Here is an 18,916-nt window from a genome sequence, read left to right as displayed (position 1 = left end):
ACACTTGTATATGATGAATATAAGTAGTAATACGATAACAGACAGGCAGATAGGTAACGCTCAAATAGGATCCAAGTTCTCTTTTGCCACTACCACCCAGCCTTATTACTCCTTTTTCTCCCCAGAGTATACCAGCTTCCCCTGCGTCATCTCTTAGCATATAATTACCTTCATTTCGGCATCCACCCTACATATTCTATCTGAATGATGGGTCAAACTCCCATGGTTAATATTTTTGGTGAAAACAGACAAAAACAGACATCTATCTCTACATGCAAATTTTCACAGAGTAGTGGCTCACCTACAAAATCTACTTTGGACTGGCATATTTTTAAAATGACAGGAATAATCGATTTATTATGAAATGTTATGAATAATTATTATGAAATGTTATAACACGTTCTAAAAACATTTTATATGCTATGAATGGGTTCTCTGAATACAATAAGAACAACTTTCCACTCTTCAGTAAGATGTCAGCATATCAAGCAGAAAACATGACTGCAGGACATCAACATGTACATCCTTGATTCCTAAATTCAAGGCAGCATGGTTCTGTGATGATAGCATTACACTAGGACTGGGAGACCCACGTTCAAATCGCTATTCATCCTTAAAGCCCATAGGGTGATTTGCTGTCAGCTGACATAAGTTGCAGTCAGTTGTCTGATAGGACTAGCCTACCTCATAGGACAGAGGTCAGCAACCTTAAACACTCAAAGAGCCATTTGGACCGGTTTTCCAGAGGAAAAAAAAACCTCAGGAGCCACAAAACCCTTTTGACATCTAAAATGAAGATAATACTGCATATATAGTTTTTTTTTTACCTTTATGCTCTTATAGGTTCCGTTTTTATAATGTAGCCGCCTCTTGTAGCTTTTAGTTAGTTTTGTCATACATTATTGTCCTGTGTTTTCAGACGCCTGGTTCTCTATGGCATTTTGCCTGATTCCAAGGCCATTCTCTGCCTGGAGAATTATGCCCACTTTAAGCAAATTAGCTCCCCTTCTTTCCCCCAACAAATGACCCTGGTTCTGCCCTGCACTCCTGCTGGACCCCACCTCCAGGGTAGCTCCCCTGTTCAACCTGCAGAGGTCCTCTCTCCTGCCAGCAGCCTCCCACCACTACAGCAGACCCTTGGTCCTCAGCAGGTCTTGGGCACAGCAGCCACACTTCAAACTCCAGTGTCTCCAGCAGTCCATTAGTCACAAAGTCAGTCAGAGTATCCAGGGCAGAGTCCAAAGTCAATAAGCCAAGTCACAGTCCAAGGTCAGTTCCAAAGTAAGTCAGTCAAATCAGTCAGAGTATCCAAGTCAAAGTCAATAAGGCAAGTCAGTCTCCTCTCCAACCCACACCCCTCTTCCTGCCTCAGGTGCTCCTTATATCCCTGTGGGCCCTATTGCCTTCAAGTGGCTGCAGCTGTGCAGCACACTCTGCTGGATGCCCAGGCCTTACCCTTAAAGGGGCCACTGCTGACACCACATCTACCTCCTCACCAGATCTTTCAGGATTCCAATACATATGGTGGTTATGACATCTGCTTATCTTACATGGATACTAAAGAACTCCCCCCACCTTCCACAGGCATACTGCTGGAAGGAAAAAAGGACACAGATTCCAGAGGTGGGGAAGAGAAGAAGCCGGAGCTGGGGGGGGGGAAGGTGGGGAGGGCAGCCACAGGCCAGCTTCTGCCCTGCCTGCCTGTCCTCCCTCACTCAGGCTGCAACCCTCTCCACACTATCCTGGGAGTAAGCCCCATTGACTACAATGGGACTTCTGAGCAGAGAAGTTGGTTGGAGCTCTCAGGTTGCAGTCTTCTCCACACTTTCCTGTGAGGAAGCCTCACTGACTACAGCAGGGCTTACTTGTGAGTAGACCTGCACAGGAGGAGGCTGAGGCTACAGCCCTCCACACCTTCCTGGGTGTAGCCCAGGGACTACATTGGGGCTTACTCTTGAACAGACCTTCGCGGGCTCCCGCTGGCTCCAAGGCTGCCTTCCCAGCACCCTTTCCTGGGAGTAAGCTTCATCCGCTGTAATGGGGCTTACAACTGAGTAGACACACAGGATGTCTCCTCAGCTGTGGAGGAAAAGCCTCTCCTTGCACTGAATGGGGACCTGCTCAGGGAAAGGTGGGCTGCAAGGGCTCGAAATGCCTGAGAAGGAGGGAGGCTCAGGATTGGCTGGTCTGTCTGCCAGTGAAGGGCCCTGAGCCATTCCAACTGAAAAAGCCAGGAGCCTGCTGGATGCTGATTGGCTGAGCCTGCTGGAGAGTTGGGGAAGGGAAAAACAGGGAGCTTAATCCTGCAGAGCGGGCAAAATTGAAAAGGGAAACCAATGCGGGGCAGGTGGGGGTGAAGGGACAGGAGGACAGTGAGCTCAGGGGGCGGAGGGAAGCAGCCTGCCCTCCCAGCACAGGTGCCTCCTGTTACCCCCTTTGCCACTTTCATCAGGAGGAGCTGCAGCAGACAGCTGAAAGAGCCACATGCGGCTCTAGAGCCGCAGATTGCCAACCCCTGTCATAGGATTATTCAGTAGATAAAAGCAAGGGGGTAAGAACCATGTACAGGGGTGCTGCCGTATCCATGGGGGATCCATTCCAGGGAACCCCATATGGAAACCACAGATATGGGAGACATCCGTATCAATAGTGCCCCACATGTACCCATTAACATTCTTTAAAGGCTTAGTCAGGAGTGTTTCTTGCTTTAAACATGTTGCTATAACCATTCCAGCTTATAGTGCAACAAGAGCAGGTTGCTGGCAACCTGAATGTCTGACAAAAATAGACCTAATGCTAAACAGGACGTGAAAGTTAACTGCTTCCTATTTAGCTGATAATACTGTGGGCATGCATATTATTGTACTGTCTCCTGGGAATTATAGTTTGGTTCCATCTGCTCTGTACCCACCCCACAGCTCTAGGTATGACAGAAAATCACTTGGAAATTCAACACACACACACCAAGGCACTTGGTTACAAAATAGCGTTTTGGATGTGGACAGGGGACAGCAATCACATAAACCAGTTGTTCTCACTCCTTTAGCACCAGGACCCACTTTTTAGAATGAGAATCTGTCAGGACCCACCAGAAGTGGTGTCATGACCGGAAGTGACATCATCAAGCAGGAAAATATTAAAAATCCTAGGCTGAAATCTTACCCAGGAGCAAGTTCCATTTACTATCATTGTTAAAAGCATCTTCATAGCCTGTTAAAAGTTCAAACCTGTGACATTTCCACAAATGCAGTCACATACCATCACATCACACCAAGTCTAATATATTAAAAATAAAATATTGAAATGATTCGTGACCCACCTAGTGGGTCCCGACCCACAGTTTGAGAAACACTGACGTAAACCATTATAAAGAAATAATAAAGATAACTGAAGAAAATAGAAAAAGTATGGACCAAACAAAATGCTACCTGCATGAACTGATGGTAAAGTCACATAATTCACTGTAATCAGCAAGAGTTTCACTGATAATAAGAGTTAACATTACTGAACTTCTACACATGCACCCACAAAGTAGCTAGCAGAAGAACAGAAGACACTTCAGTCTATGAAGGCTCAACAATTTTCACTGATTCCCCTCTCCCTCAGCAGTGCATGATATTGCTCTGGAAAGTCACCTGATCCTCACTCAGGAGTAGGATTTCAGGTGCTATTGGATCCTATGTGGGGAGGATGGAAAGGTTCTCGTGTGGGGATTGTCTTTCCCAGATGGTAGAGTTTAGATACAATCCAATAAGAGTTTCATTGAGAGTAACCCGGCAACTGATCTGCTTAATATTGAAAACGCATTTATTTGTAGAAATTTCTTTAATCCTGAGCCAGAGAATAATTTCTGGGATAAACATAACTTGATTTGTAACAAAACAAAAGGAGCTCACTAAATTCATACAATTCTTATGTTCCTACGCACTGAACCAAATAACTATGAATTTTGGAGATAAAACAACGTTTTCAATATGAAAGTCACAGGCATAGGATTAATTCAAAACTGCTTTTACCAATCATATTAAATACTTGCACTTACATAAGTTCACAAGTAATATTTTTACTAGCTCAGTGATGAACTGCGAGACAAAATAAGAGTGAGCAATAATCACGTATTGCCTACCTATTGCTACTCTTTTCTTTTCCAGCTGGCACTCAAGAATTCATTGAGGTTCTGTATATCCAGCCACTTTAAAAGTCAAAGGTATAATGAAATGGTGTCACGAAACTACAAGGAATGGGGAAAATATGGTTGCTGAGGGACCACACAGAAATATCCTACATTCCTCTTTCCCTTCACCCAGTTATGGATCCAATTTTGGCATTTACTTATCATACAAGTGATTTGCAGCACAATATATCACTTTTCTGTCTCTTAAAAAAGAAACATGCTTTCCTGTATGTTGGCTCAGGACATCTGAAGCATTCCAAATGGTGTAGTTGTTACCTATGCATCTTGAAAGTCTATACATAAAAAGGAAGAAGCTCTGTCATGTAGCTGTCTGTTACCTGATCAGTCGCTTTCTGATTTTAGATCCAAAGCTCAACTCCCCACTTAGTTTGCAAAACTACTAGCTTAGAATTACACCAGGTGGCTTGCTGATCTGAGTTGGAGATGCAATTGTTTTGATGCAAAATGTATCTTCAAAGCAGCCAAGTTCTACCCACAACTTATACATTTCCATTGCTGTCTTTTTAACACATAGTGCAGCTAAGGATGAAATACAGTTGTTCATTATGTCAAGGAAATATCCAATTAACCATCAGACAATTCAATAAGTGCTGTGTAAATCCACAGAACAGATGATGTCTTAAATAAGCTTGATGAATTAATGTTTAATTTCTTTCTTGCAGAGAAATACATTTCCCACCAAACATGCCACGTAAATGTCAGACACAATAGCTACTTAGAGAGCATGAGGGAAACAATATTTAAACGATCTTTATTTATTTAGCATTGCAAAGCAAAGTTTCAGCAACAGTGAACAAACGTAATGAAAATTTCCTGGGTTCTGGTCCCCAGTCAATTTTTTTCTTAACCCCATGTTACTGAAGCAACAGAGAAACCTCTTTAAGTCAAAACTTATAATTGCTTCCAATTTGCCTGTTTGGCTTTTGGCAATTAACAAACTGAAACGTTATCATGAAAGAGTCCATCTCATTTATAAGGCCAGGTTTTCCCCCTCCACTAAAATATGCAGGCACTCTATTCTTTATTACCAGCAGGAGATAAATGGCTGGTTTTCGTTGCTGAAGAATATATAATGGTTAAAAAGTCACTTTTTTCCTCCAGCTCTACATAAATCACAGAACTAGTCAATATTTAATAATGCTTGCCTTGGTCTGGAGTCCCTTGATCACCCCTGTCATGTGTAATAGCTCCCTCTCCGATATCTTTGACATAAAAGCCCAGCTTTACTGCAATACTAACATGTAGAGGGTCATTACGGATCGACATTTACCTTAATCTGTGACTGCCAACCATGAACCGATAAATTCCAGCAGATTCCACTGGGAGAAATCAGTAAACTTCTCAGTGGAAAGAACTGAGGGAAAATTCTGCCGAGAACAGAATACATTTTCTACAAGGGCTGTTCTGCAAATGGGTTCTGACTTTTGAAAGTTCTCTTGCCACGCAGCTTTGCAACATTTAATACAGTTCTGATGGTTTGAGGGACGGGATAACAACCAAGGATGACATGTCTTAGAAGGCAAGCAGAAATTTCTCTCTCCAAAAAAACAATGCAAGATTAAACACAAGGGGGAATACGGCTTTTGCATTATTCACCCTGCTGCCTTGGTGGAAATGGTTGTACTGTCACAGGTCCAGCCAAAATGTTGCTTCTTTTTTTCAAATCGATCATCGCTTCTTCACCTCATAATCTTACAAGTGTTTCACAGCAGAAAACATCAAAGCCTTCACTTGATATAAAAAAAGAGACAGGGACCAAGCTTTTGTCAGGGGCAGGTCAACTGAGAGTGCCTAGCACACATTAAGCCCTTTGCTACACAGGCGTCCCAAAACACACTACAGGTTGAGTCTCGTTATTCACGAGGGTTCTGTTCCCAGAACTCACATGGATGGCAAAAATCGCATTAAAACAAATCCCTTTAAAAAACAATGTCTCTGCTAGGCAACTTAAAAACAGTCTTGCTGACCTTTGTGATTTAAGACAGAGTCATTAGGAAGACAATCCATCAATCAGTCTCTCTCCAGACACTTAGAAAGGCTTCACTCTAAGCCAGTGACCCCTCCCTTCACCAATACAAAGTGATGATCTTTCTTTCACATGCTCAGGGGAAAGGGAGGGATTGCTTGCCTTGGAGTGAAGCTGTTCCAAGAGCTTGTAGAGAGAATGATTGCCCTCATAGAGGGCAGAGAGCCTGCTGCCCTCTTTGGCTGCCCTCTCTCACATTAACAAGGCTATAGTTAAACAACTTTTTTCCTTTAATTTAAAGGGCCCTTTTCATCACATTGAGATAAAACTGCAAGTGAAAAATCAGTGGGTGATTACGTTATACCTGTATATGGTTATGATTAGATTGTATAATATCTACTTTCTATATACTGGGGCGGTTTTTCTCAAACTCTAGGTTGGGACCCACTAGGTGGGTTGTGAGCCAATTTCAGGTGGGTCCCCATTCATTTCAATATATGAATGTATATATATTCAATATATATTCATTTTTAATATATGAGACTTGATGCTACCATGGTCTGTGACTGCATTTGGGGAAATGTTATAGACCTGTGCTTTTAACAAGCTACTATGTATATGCTTTTAACAATGATAGTGAATGGGCCTTACTCCTGGGTAAGTGTGGATAGGATTGTAGCCTAAATTTTCCTGCTAGATGACATCATTTCCGATAATGATGTCACTTCCAGTTGAGATTCTTGTTCTAAAAAGTGGGTCCCAGTGCTAAATGTGTGAGAGCTACTGTACTGGGGTACAGGAAGCACCTATCTTCCAAATTAACCATTATATGAGACTGTTATTGGCAGGAGGTCTGGTCTAGAGGGTAGAGCCTCCATTTGCCTGAAGATAACATCTGAAGGTCACCAGTTCGAGGCTCCGGCACCGTGCGACCTTGAAGCAGCTGTCAAGCTGAGCTGAGTTATTGCTCTGCTCTGAGCAATCTGCTCTGAGCGTGGGAGGATGGAGGCCAGAATGTGAAACCAGATCAAGAAAGTAAAATCTGAATGTTGTGTTTCTTGTAAGATATAACATTCTTTCAAAATTGTAAAAATTCCTACAGGGATTTAATAAGCCTGCCTATGTAAACCGCCTTGAATAAAGTCTTGAATAAAGACCAAGAAAGGCGGTATATAAATACCCATATTATTATTATTATTTATTATTATTATTATTGGGGCTACAGAAAAGCCCCAAAACTTTCACATACATAGCCTCAAACTATCATGGTATTTAAACTTAATTAAAATTGTTGGCAGCATTTTTCTTTAAAATTATCTTTAATAATACAATTTAGATATTACATGTCATGCCAATTAAAAAAATCAGCGGATGCCAACTCAGTGGAAAAAATAGCTTTAAAGACCCACTTTCAGTTTTCTTGCTTCTCCATTGCTCCTAATGGAATAATTTCATTCCATTAGATTTGCTTATTTACCCCATTTAGTGGCTCAGTGCTGTATAGTGTCTATACTGATGCATTCTGGGGCTATAATGGAGGAGCAAGAAACCTGGAAGTGCGTCTTTAAAGCTATCTTTAACCCCAAGAAGCTTTAAACCAGTGCGGTTTGACAGCGTGAAGGTAGGAAATTGGATTTTCGTGCTTCTTTTCCTTGTTACAAAGCATTTAAGTGTGGACTCTGGTATCAGTGGTGAGTCAAATCAGTGGATACCAAATCAATGGATACCGAGGCACCATCTATACATTTTGTTAGCAAACAGGAGTCTGGGAACATATTCATTGTCACCTGCTAGTGAAGAAGTAGTATATGTTGCCTTTTTGTGCAACTCACTCTTAAGCATATTTATTCAGAAGTAAATTCCACCTTCAATATGGCTCACTCTCAGGAAAGTGCACACAAAACTGCACCTTTAAATAACTTTGATAGCCTGTGTGGCATAAGGCAGTTAATAGAAAATGAGATGGACTCTCATACTTCTTAGTGTCCATCTGTGCAGTGATGTAAATTTATGAAAGATGGCTGTAAAATTTCACCACTCCAACCTTGTGGCATTTTAAATACAGGAAAGGAACAATTGTGCTGCAAGGCAACACCCCTCCCCCATAAAACTCGGTTACACAACTCATTAACACAGTATTCAGTGTTAAAAGTAAGCTGTTTCCTAAATCATAGCTTAAAATTGCTTATCAAAACTAGAATTCACCATTGCTCAATAAGAAAAAAGTGCTTGCTTGAGTTTGGACGTGAAAGCCAAATTCTTAATCTAAATCCCTCCACCAGAAGTAGCTATTAGTTCCAGAGCAAGGCAGGCACAGGGAGAAAGACCTGCCACCCTCTCCACCAGCACTGCTGCTCCAATCAAACTCAGGGTTCATTGTGGATGCTTTAAAGTAAAAATAAAGATAAAACACTAGTATATCCATCACAGATTTATCATGCAATGTGTAGTTTAGTGTGTATCTGGTATGTTAGGGAGGCAATATGATCATTGATCTTCTGGAGGTTAGCCCAGCAGTCTCTGGCGGATCTTACCAGAAAGTAGCTTACTGTTCCATCCAGGGGCCTCTCTATTGCGCTGCAGATTGCCCCTGACCTTTGCACTGGCCAGCTGCTTTCTGGGTCTGTTGCTCCAGCAGGCTTGGTGCCCTGATTTCCAGGCATGAGTGGCTGGCTGGCATGAAGACTGGGGCAGCACTCGGGGGAAGGATCACAGGGGTGCCAGGGTTTGGTGCCCACTGTCTTAGCCTATCCTTAGCCCTTACTCAGGAGAAAAAACTGCCTATCCTATGGAGACAAACAAGCACCCTTAAAAGGTGGGTTTGGAATTCAAAATTCCCCTTTAATCTTTAAAAGAGTCCTGTATTATAAGTGCTCCTAAAATTATAAAAGCACTTTGCACAAACTGCAATGACACAATCTAATAAAACACATTTATTTGTCATCAGCAATTTGACATGAGTGAGAAGATGCTCAAATATCTTGCATTTATTCCTCAAAACTCCTCAGAAATATAATCTATAGCAAATCAACAATACATTTCAAATAAAGTGCAATAACAGAAGTACCTTCATCAGTGTAGAACAGCCCAGTGAGAAGGATAGCATAAGTGAGCTGTCCATTTGGTTCATGAGGAGGAAGCCATTTTACTTGAATTCCTCTGGATCCATCATTAATGACAAATACTTCAATTTTTCCTTTAGGTTCATCTTCAATTGTACGGGCTTCTACCTGCAAATGTAACAACCCAGTGTCCTAGAGTTATTTAGAATAAAACAAAAGAGAGAAAGAGAAACAAACTGCTTGTTTAAATAATACATGCAAAAGAAATGGGCTTAATCTGAGCCAGGGTTCACTAGATCATTTCCAAAACGTGCTATCATTACCATCACTCAGCTCTGGGTTGTCAGAAGTGAGTATGCCTTTAAACATGTGCATGGAATATACACAAAGACCTGAAACCACAACCAGCACATGTGAGATTGATGGAAGAACTTATTCTCCAATTCACAAGTATCTTATTTTAGTGATCACTCCATAAAATGATGGTTGGTTCTTATTGAACATTCAACTAAAGTTTGAAAAAGAAAAAGCCCAACTGTATCCTTCGTGTAATGCATATTTACTACATAAAACAGTATTTTAACCAATACTTTGCACATAAAGCTACATCTGTAAAATATACATAGCTTAAATACAGAATGTTTGTGTTTATACATGCAAAATAATCTGTATTTATCTTACAAGTATCATGCATTCTTGCGAAAGAAAATGTGTGCATATCACCAAGATTCTGATTCTCGGTTACAAATTGCCTCTTCCTAAAGTTACTTTTATTCGATTTAAGCTGTCATTGTGATTTGTTACATGTATGTCTGATGTGCAGTTTGGTGCTAAACTGAAGCCAGACAACAGGAAACTGGATGGACATCCAGAGAAGCTCTTAAACAAGCACTAGCAAAACATCTTCTAAGTCTTTTCCCTAAACAATTGCTGGGTATTTCTCTGCACTGTCCACTCCTAGCAGCAGCGTTTCTGCAGAGTTACTGAGCTTCCATAGGGATGAGGGGAAGCCACCTTGGGTGCCCCAATGTGTGGCAAAAAGGCAGGGTAGAAATCCTTTAAATAAATAAGGGCCCAATTCTATACAGTGTGTGTTGGCTTACCGTTGGCACGCACTGTCGCAAACATGCTATAAGACACGTCTGCGACCCTCAGCGCTGGTGCTAGCTCAGTGCCGGTGGACCACCGCTGCTCTGCTGCTCTGTGGTCATGCTGACGTCCAGGCAGAGGAGAAGTAGGTGGGGTGTGGGGGAAGGAGGCATTCCAGGGATGGGGTGGCAGAGGGAGGGAGGGGAGGAGTCATGCTGCAGGAGGGGGCAGAGCAGGTGGGAGGCGGGACCAGTGGAGATTTGCTCCACCAGATTCTGAGCCTCCATTTCGGCCTGCTGGCCTGACACAGAGGCTCTTGATTCTATGCCGACTGTAGAATCCTGTGGGGTTACTCGATTCTATGCTGTGGGGAACCCGTGGGGCTACTCGATTCTAAGGTGACCCAAGGGTCAGCGTGGAATCAAGAGCCTTTGCAAAATCGGAAGTGTAGTGTGATTGCTCCGCTTTCACTTTTAGAAGGCTGGGAAGCCCTACAGACGCCCATGCAGGGCTCCCCGCACCCCCAGGATGCTGCTGCAGGGATTAGTGAGTACATCCCAGTCCCTGCAGCCCCTCTGAGTGTTGGATTCCCCAGGAATCCCCAATCCTGGGAATTGCATCGCTGCCTTCCGCCCACCCCCGCTGCCTCCCTCCCCTCCCTGCAAGAACTTACTGCGGTCTTCAAACTCCCAGAGAGTTTGAAAACCACAGGTATAAGATATAAATCAGCTTGGTATAAGTCAGTTCCATATGCTCATATGGCTGAGTGCACTTGTGGCCATATCATTTCTTATTAATCCTTTCCCAAAGGAATCTTTTTTTCCTTTGCTTCTGTGTACAACCTTCTGAACTTGCTGCTCTATTTAGGTCTGGCTTCCCCATTTGAAAAGGTGTCTCTCCCCAGCTTGAACCTATCTCCCACTTGTACCTTCTTACAGCCATGGATCAAAAACCGTCTTTCAACTGGCCTTGTTCCACCAAATACAATAAGATGTTTCCTCACCACTATCCATAGTGCAGGATAGTGATGAGAAATTTCCTTCTGTAACCAAAACTCTGGGTATGATTTCTTAACCCCTGGCTTCATCTCAATATGCTTTTGTAGCTCATTTAGTTCTTCCTCCACTACCCCAATTTTCTTAGTATCTGAAAATGGGTTTATCACCTAATCCAGAAGTTCCATCAAATCACTCAGATATATCTTCATGCAAAATATCCAAACCATCACAAGAAACTAGCAGACCATTGTCTTGTATCCCACCTTTTCCTTCTAACTCAGGGCTCAGAAAAAGGTATAACTTGCAATGGCTTATAGTGCGCCTGAATATAATGAACTTTGAAATAAACCTAGATATGACAGATTTGGCCCTTTAATAAATTGACTTTATTTTCTTGCAAATGCAAATTCATTTCATTGACATTTGCAAATAGTTCTGATAAATAAGCAATGTCATGCCCGATCTCTTAGACTTCATCACTAAGCAAAGCATCCATGTCTTTAAACAAACTTCACAACAGTGTCAAAAAGGATGTAAAAGTTTCTCAAACAGTTGCTTTTTGATAGTCAACAAACATCCAAAATCTTCTTCATTCTCAACAAAGAGATCCCAGATTAATTAATCATTGAGAGAATGGGCTTTCATTTTATTCATTGCACTTATGACAGTGTGTAATGACTTGTGCAGGTGATCACTGAAGGTTTTTGCAACCAGATGCTGGTAAAGAATGATATAGTGAATGGTAAAGACATTTGCACTCCTTTATTCAAGTAAGCAGTACACCCATGGTAGTGATCAATCATTGATAGTGCTCCATTAGTTGCACAAGCAAATGTGTTAGTAAGCAGAATTTCCTTAACTTTGAAGAACTGCACAACAATCCAAAATATTGACTTCTCTTTAGTATCTGTTCTTAGCTGCCTTGCAAATGAGTCTTGAGCCAAACTTTTGTCTTTTATAAAGTGCACATAAGGGAGAAGCAAAGATTCATTGTCTGGCAAAGTTGACTCATCCAGCTGTAATGCAAATTCTGTTGTGCTTAGTACGACACACAGTGTATCTTCCACATTTTCAGCCATTTCATCTGTGTGCCTTTGCACTGAATTGTTGCTGAAAGGCAATGTCTTAATTATAAGGTGTGGTGACTTATGCAAAACAATACTCAAAACCTCAGGTAGAATGAGTTCTTCACCACTCCTATGTGGCATTCCAGACTTTGTGATCAACAATGAAGTGTTATGTGATACATGCAAACCCAATTGCTTGATGTTTGCGTAACATGCTTGACAGTGTTGAGTGCTTTTGAAATTTGTTACAGTGTTTGAAAAAAAAAGTTAAATTCTTGTCTGCCTTGTCAGAATGTGCCTTCTTCAGTGTTCAATCAGTCTAGATGTCTTCATTACCTCATTAGAAAAGACCTGTTTGCATATCAGGCACATTGGCAGCTACTGGTTTCTTAATGCTGGTATAAATCCATACTGCAGATTATATATATTGTCTACATTTCTTTCTTCCAGCTTCTGCCATTTGTATTCAGTGACAAAGAGAAAAAGATACACATGTTGATGACAGTTTCTTAAAATATGGTATCCTGGTCTGACTAGAGCTCTGATGGCATATTTACTAAACATTCAGAAAGTTCCACCAGATTTCAACCCAACACAGAGGAAGAAAGTTGTAGTGAGTTGCTCACAGATTCTCAGGAAATACAGTACACTCCGTTGAAAGGTGTGTTGATCCTGCATGTGAGCTGTAATCCACTACAGTTATACTGAACCCCTGGTGCACACCTTTTTCATTAGCTCTATCTTTCAAAAGTAGCAAGGGTGGCATGATATGAGATACGTGCGACATTAATTTTCAATTATCCGTGTCTTCATAATTATTTTTTTACATCAGGCTACAGCTTCTCAAAGTCTATGATGTGAAGCAATATAAACCAAGTAAATTCCTGATTCTTTTCAATTCTGTCCCTATGTCACCTTTTTATTTCTTGTGAATCAAGGAATTAAAATAATTAATTAAAAGAATTTAAAGATCTGAATGCTGCTGTCTTCTGAATGCTCAGTTTCTTGCAAAGTCGCAATACGTTATGTGTACTTTTGGAAGATCTGGATTAAATCATTGTGTACCAGTCTATGCTCCATACAAAAAGTACATATTTTACATCTTAGTCACTGATCTAAAATGCATACTATTTATATAGACCAAGGGTAGGCAAACTTTTGACTTTAGGGATCTGTGCCTTTAACAATTGTGTAGGAGAGAATTTTAGCAGGTACAGCTTGTCAGAAGACAAGCTGCACCTGCTGAAATTCCCTCTTCTATATAATTGTAAAAGGTCCAGAATTCCTAAAGTTGAAAGTCTGCGCACCCCTGCTATAGACAGACTATGTCCAAATATCTGTTGACAAAAACACCTTATGCGTTCATTTAGTTGATTATATAGATTTTTAAAACACACAGAGCACAAGCCTATGTTTGCCTACTCAAAAATAAGTCCTTTGTCTTCAATGTGGGCTACTTCTGGGAAAGTGTCTATTGCAGCCACAATAATTCCAATTTGAAATTAGTGTATATTGCAGCCGCAATACTAATTTGAAATACGAAATTATTTGCCAGCTACACAATACTAAACAAGACATGTTGTGCTAAATATTGTTTCAAAGTAGATTAAGAGAATGCATCATCATTCAAATAAAAGATACAAGATGAAGTTGCAAAACAATAAGGCAAATGCATAAAAAGTCAAATTACATTTATAAATTATACAGATCTCTTACAATACCATCTCTTCTCCTTTATCTGTCTTAAGAATTCACATAGCTTTGACATCGGTATCATTTTAGATAATATTTTTACAAATGAATGAAAGTTCTCAATAGTTGTGTTTCCTTCTACAAACAGTTCAGTGACTATAATGCAGATTCTATACCCTTTTAAAATCCTAGGTGTAAAGTAATTGTTTGGTTTAAAAAATTCCTAGGTATTCACTTAGTTAAAAAGCAGGTGCACCTTTTCTGAAAAAAAAATGTTAAATGAAAATGATATACAATGGAAATTCTTACAGGGCTGATTAAAATCTTTGCAGCTACTTTTGGAAAAAATCTTAAACCAGAGGAATCCGGTTCTTAAGGTGCTTGCATGGCATAGCATCTCTTCAATCGATTGGGGCACATTAAATAAAAGATCAGCAACAAAAATAGCTGGAAGGATAATATCAATTTACTACTGGGAGATGTCCCTGCTTCTATTTAAAGTACTCAATGAGCTAAAGTTGCTTTTTCCAACCTCCCCCACCCACTTTTCTACACCAAGTGTTGGATAGAAATGGTAATTGGGGAAAAATCTTTCAGAAAATCAAATAACAATGTAGGGCTTTAGCATCCTGGCAGCATTTAGGTGAGTTACTCTCTAAATAAAGACATTGCATTTCAATTCTTGTGATTGGAGACGGATCATGGCTCAGGAAAATAGTTTGCATTCTGAACAGGCGATACAGATAAGTATTAAGTTGACTCTAAACCCCTGTTTTGAATTGCGCTGAAAGTCAAGGCTGAGATTCCACTTTAATGAAGTGCAGTAACGTACAAGCAGTGTAGTTTCTTCCAGAAAAAAGGAAAAAGATGGAATATTTGAGCACTTAGAATACTGTCAGAGTAAACAGAATGTAAGCAGCAAGTGGTGTTCCACAATTCCAAATGCTTGATAGTACAATTTGTACAATGAAATTGGTGGAAAAAAATGATGGGAAAATGATAGCCATCCTTTTGTAGGCTGGGAACTCAAAGGAAAAAAAAAAGTTTTAAGAGCACAGCTCGGCAAGCTCTGCTGTTGCTGTGCAACCTTTGTCCATTTCAATGGAGCTTATATGGGAATCTCATATAAGCCCCACTGAAATGAGTGGATGTTGAACAGCAGTAGCTCCATGAGCACTTGGAGGATTGTTCCCTAAATTTCCAGGATTTTTTTTTTTTTAATTGAGTAGAAAAATTGGCAAAAAGCCACTCATGCTTTTAAGAGTAAATATCCATCAACCCCATTCAAGCTATAAAATGTTTAATGGTAATAAAGTCTGCAATCCTGTTCTACAGATGGATGATGTTACCAGCATTTTAAAGCAATGAATCTTGGGAAGAAAATGGGAAATGTGATCAAAAATCAAAATAAAAAATTAAATCTTGATGTGCTTCCCTTGAGGTAATCTTCATACAGTGAAGCTATTATTACACAGTGAGAGGCTGTTGAGCAAAAAGTTCACCGAAAGTACTGAAGTATGTATTTTAGTGGAATTTTATCCCCTGTAAAAAAGATGGGGGGGGGGAATGGGAGGAACAGCATTTTACTGGGATGTGTATATTCAACCTCACCAAGATTAAACCTCACAAAGATTGGAGCTGTGTCATTTTGCTACAAGAGTGTGTCATTCTGGGAGGCTATTAATCAGAAGCCCTATCACCAAAGAGCATTCCATAATGTCTCTAGTTTCTCTTATTTCATATTTTTAATTTCTGTTCTTAATTCTTCACAGTTAAATAATACATAGCACTGCAAGAAGATAAAAAGTCGTTAATACTTAATATTAGAGAATACATAGAATTTAAGCCCCAGAAGTGTTGGACTGCAAACAAATTTCTGAAGCTTAAATTATACGTAAGTTATCCTCTAATATTGAGAATTGTAGGCTTGGATTTGGGCATTTGTTTGCATTGTGAGGAATGCATCTGTAAAAAGCTGGATATGCTGCATCACATCTGTTTGCAGCAGCACAATTCCTAAATACCTTAATCCACATTAATAGCCTTTCTAAACAGCACAGCAGTTTTGAGCAAGGGAAATGATGTTGTGACATGCAATGTTGTTTTGTCTTCTATGAACCTTATATCTTCAACGCTTTTCAGACAGGCAGAGGATCGAATGTTTTACTCATTACTGGAGTAGTAATTCTTTTTTTAATCGTGTCCTTATAAATCAGATTAAACCACATCTGTGCCTTTTAAACATATTAACTCCCCTTAATTTCAATAATGTGCGTTTCACTCTAGATTTTTTCTTCATTCTCTGTCTCAGTCTTTACTGTATCTATATGATATTTTGGAACAGTGCCTAGTGGTGACCTATTCCAGTCCTCTGCCGCTTTTAATGGCATTTTTTATAAAATGTCACATTTTGCCAGATGGGTTAGTACTGACCAGTGTGAATCATCACCATTTACTCTGATATTCACGGCCATCTGACATTTATTACATTCACAGAATGTAAATTGAGGCAATACTCACCAGTGGGCCCAGAGCACAGCCTTTTGCAGTACATGCCTGAACTCTGAAGGAATGCAGGCTCCAAGCAGGAAGTCCAGAAGTGTAATAACTGAGCTGCGAGGAGTTCTGGACCAGAATGCCATTCATATACAATCCATAACTAGTAATGATCCCTGTTTAAAAACCAAAAAAGAGAACAGGTAATATACTTGATCCAATATGCCGCAAACCACATCAGATAAGAGCTGGGGGACAGGGAGTCGACCTTGTGTTTATGGAATCTTGACGAAGTGCAAATTGCTTTAAGTAGCTTAACAAAACAGAAGCAGCAAAATACAGGTGCTGTCAATAACAAAAGAAAACAAGACAAAATAGCTGTATTTTTCCTCCTTGCAAAATGTTGGAAATCCAGAAAGAAGTTCTGCATTCATCTTGTTAAAAGTAAAATTACCCTGCTCCAAAATAAGTAGACCCTAATAGACCAGCTTCTAAAGTATAAGTCAAAGCAATCTTTGAGCTGAGAAAAGTTGAAGCAATTCTGTTTCACAGCCCTACTCTGCATGCAAATGCATGTGTGGATTAAAACAAGGACATGGGTGATATATAGAGACTATTTAGAATCCTAACACCTTCAGAGCTAGTGATCCATATTTTAAATATAACGCCTTAGGAAGCTCAGAAACAATTCCTCCATCCAGCCCCCCACCCCCTGACCTTGGCCTTCTACTACATTAGTAATTTTTATTGACATTTAATGTGAAAGTAGACATGTTTTGTTATTTATTCAGCTGCTGCTTTAGAATCATAGAATTTTAGAATTTTCACATCATAGAATCAGGATGTTTTGATCATGTGATCCAATTCTATGCCTCAAGGTAGGACTCCATATTTCTAAAGTATTCACAGGTGGATACTTACTTAGCTGTTGCTAAAGGATCCCCAAGGAAGAAGATTCCAAAACATTATTCAACTGCCTGATTCATTAATTAACAGCCCAATCCTGTGCTTCCCCCGTCCTCCGCCAATGCAGCTGCATCAAAATGGCTTGTGCTACATCCTGCGGGCGGGAGGGGGGGGGGAGTCCCACAGGTACCCTTTGGAACATTTGTTCCACTACCTGGGGATAAGCCTTCATGATACAGAGGGGTCCACTCAGACCTGCACCAGCAAAATCATTGGCACAGGTCTGCATGGATCTGGGCCATAGGACTGGGTCCACGAAGGCGGTGAGGATTCAGCAGCACCACTGCCACCAAACCTGCCCTTTTTCTGGAACGGATTCGCCCCTCATCCCACCTCCATCACCACTCAGTTCCTCCCTCCCCCTGCCTTGCCCTGCCTGCCAAACTACCTGGATCAGCAGGTCAGTCTAGAACCACCGCCATGCATGCGGCACTGCCACTTCCTTGCCAATGCTCTGGCAGTAGGTAGCTTCATTTGCTATCAGAGAGGTGTTTCTGACTGCTATAAGGCAGTCATCACTACCAAAAGGCTCATTCCACCACTGGATCAGTTCATTAGGATTGATCTGTAATTTATATTTATTTATTCTGGAAGTTTTTATCTAGCCCTGAAAGAGGTCCTAAGATTGCTCACATCAAAACTCTACAAATGCAATGACAACATAAAATCAGAAACTTTCACCCGTCCTCTTCTGCCCTCCTTTCCCTTACAAGGCAGTTAGTATCCTATGACTAGAGGTGTTTGAAAATAGTAAATGTGAAATACACGTCATGCCTCGTTATCCATTGGGGTTCCATTCTGGAACCCCAGTGGATAAAAAAAATCACTGGATACCAAACCAGTGGAAAAATAGCCTTAAAGACCCACTTCCAGGTTTCTTGCTCCTCTAATGTTGCCCCAGAATGCATTGGTGCAGACACTATACTGCATTCAGCCACTAATTGGGGGGAGTAATGGAATCTAATGGAATGAAATGATAATTATTTAACAGCATGAAAGTAGGAAATTGGATTTAGGTGCTCTTTTTCCTTGTTCCAAGGCATTTAAAGGTGGACCTCGGTATCAGTGGTGAGCCAAATCAGTGGATAACGCAGTAACACCTGTAATGCAAAATTTGCAACAGAAAAGAAAGAAAAATATTTTTACTAATAAAATGGAATAACCCCCATTTTATTCCTTTCAGTGCTGCCTCATGGTCCTGTTTTCTTTCCAAAAGAGACGCAGAGGTCTCTCCAAGGCTGCTGAAGGTCAGAAAGATCCAGCAAAGCATCATGGGTTCATTCATCTTAATATTGCAGTACCGGTTTCCACTGCTAGATGGCTTCAGCTTTTCACCATTCCTCTCCCAGGGGCTTATTCCCATAGCCCCGTTATCCAGCTGCAAG

The 18,916-nt window shown here is 40.7% G+C and overlaps 1 protein-coding gene across 1 annotated transcript in view; it reads right to left on the bottom strand.

The window, feature by feature from the left end:
* The window catches only part of USH2A (usherin), a 567,365-nt gene that overhangs the window by 262,926 nt on the left and 285,523 nt on the right, over nt 1–18,916 (bottom strand). Inside the window, exons 35-36 of the mRNA XM_066623430.1 lie at nt 16,590–16,741; nt 9,229–9,391 (exon numbers count right to left, since the gene is read on the bottom strand). Of these exons, the coding sequence (XP_066479527.1) occupies nt 9,229–9,391; nt 16,590–16,741 (315 nt within the window). The remainder of the gene's footprint in view (nt 1–9,228; nt 9,392–16,589; nt 16,742–18,916) is intronic.

Source organism: Tiliqua scincoides, chromosome 1 (genome assembly GCF_035046505.1).
Source record: "Tiliqua scincoides isolate rTilSci1 chromosome 1, rTilSci1.hap2, whole genome shotgun sequence".
Lineage (NCBI taxonomy): Eukaryota > Metazoa > Chordata > Lepidosauria > Squamata > Scincidae > Tiliqua > Tiliqua scincoides.
The sequence above is the reverse complement of the archived record's forward strand: the minus strand, read 5'-3'. Positions and strand labels throughout refer to the sequence as shown.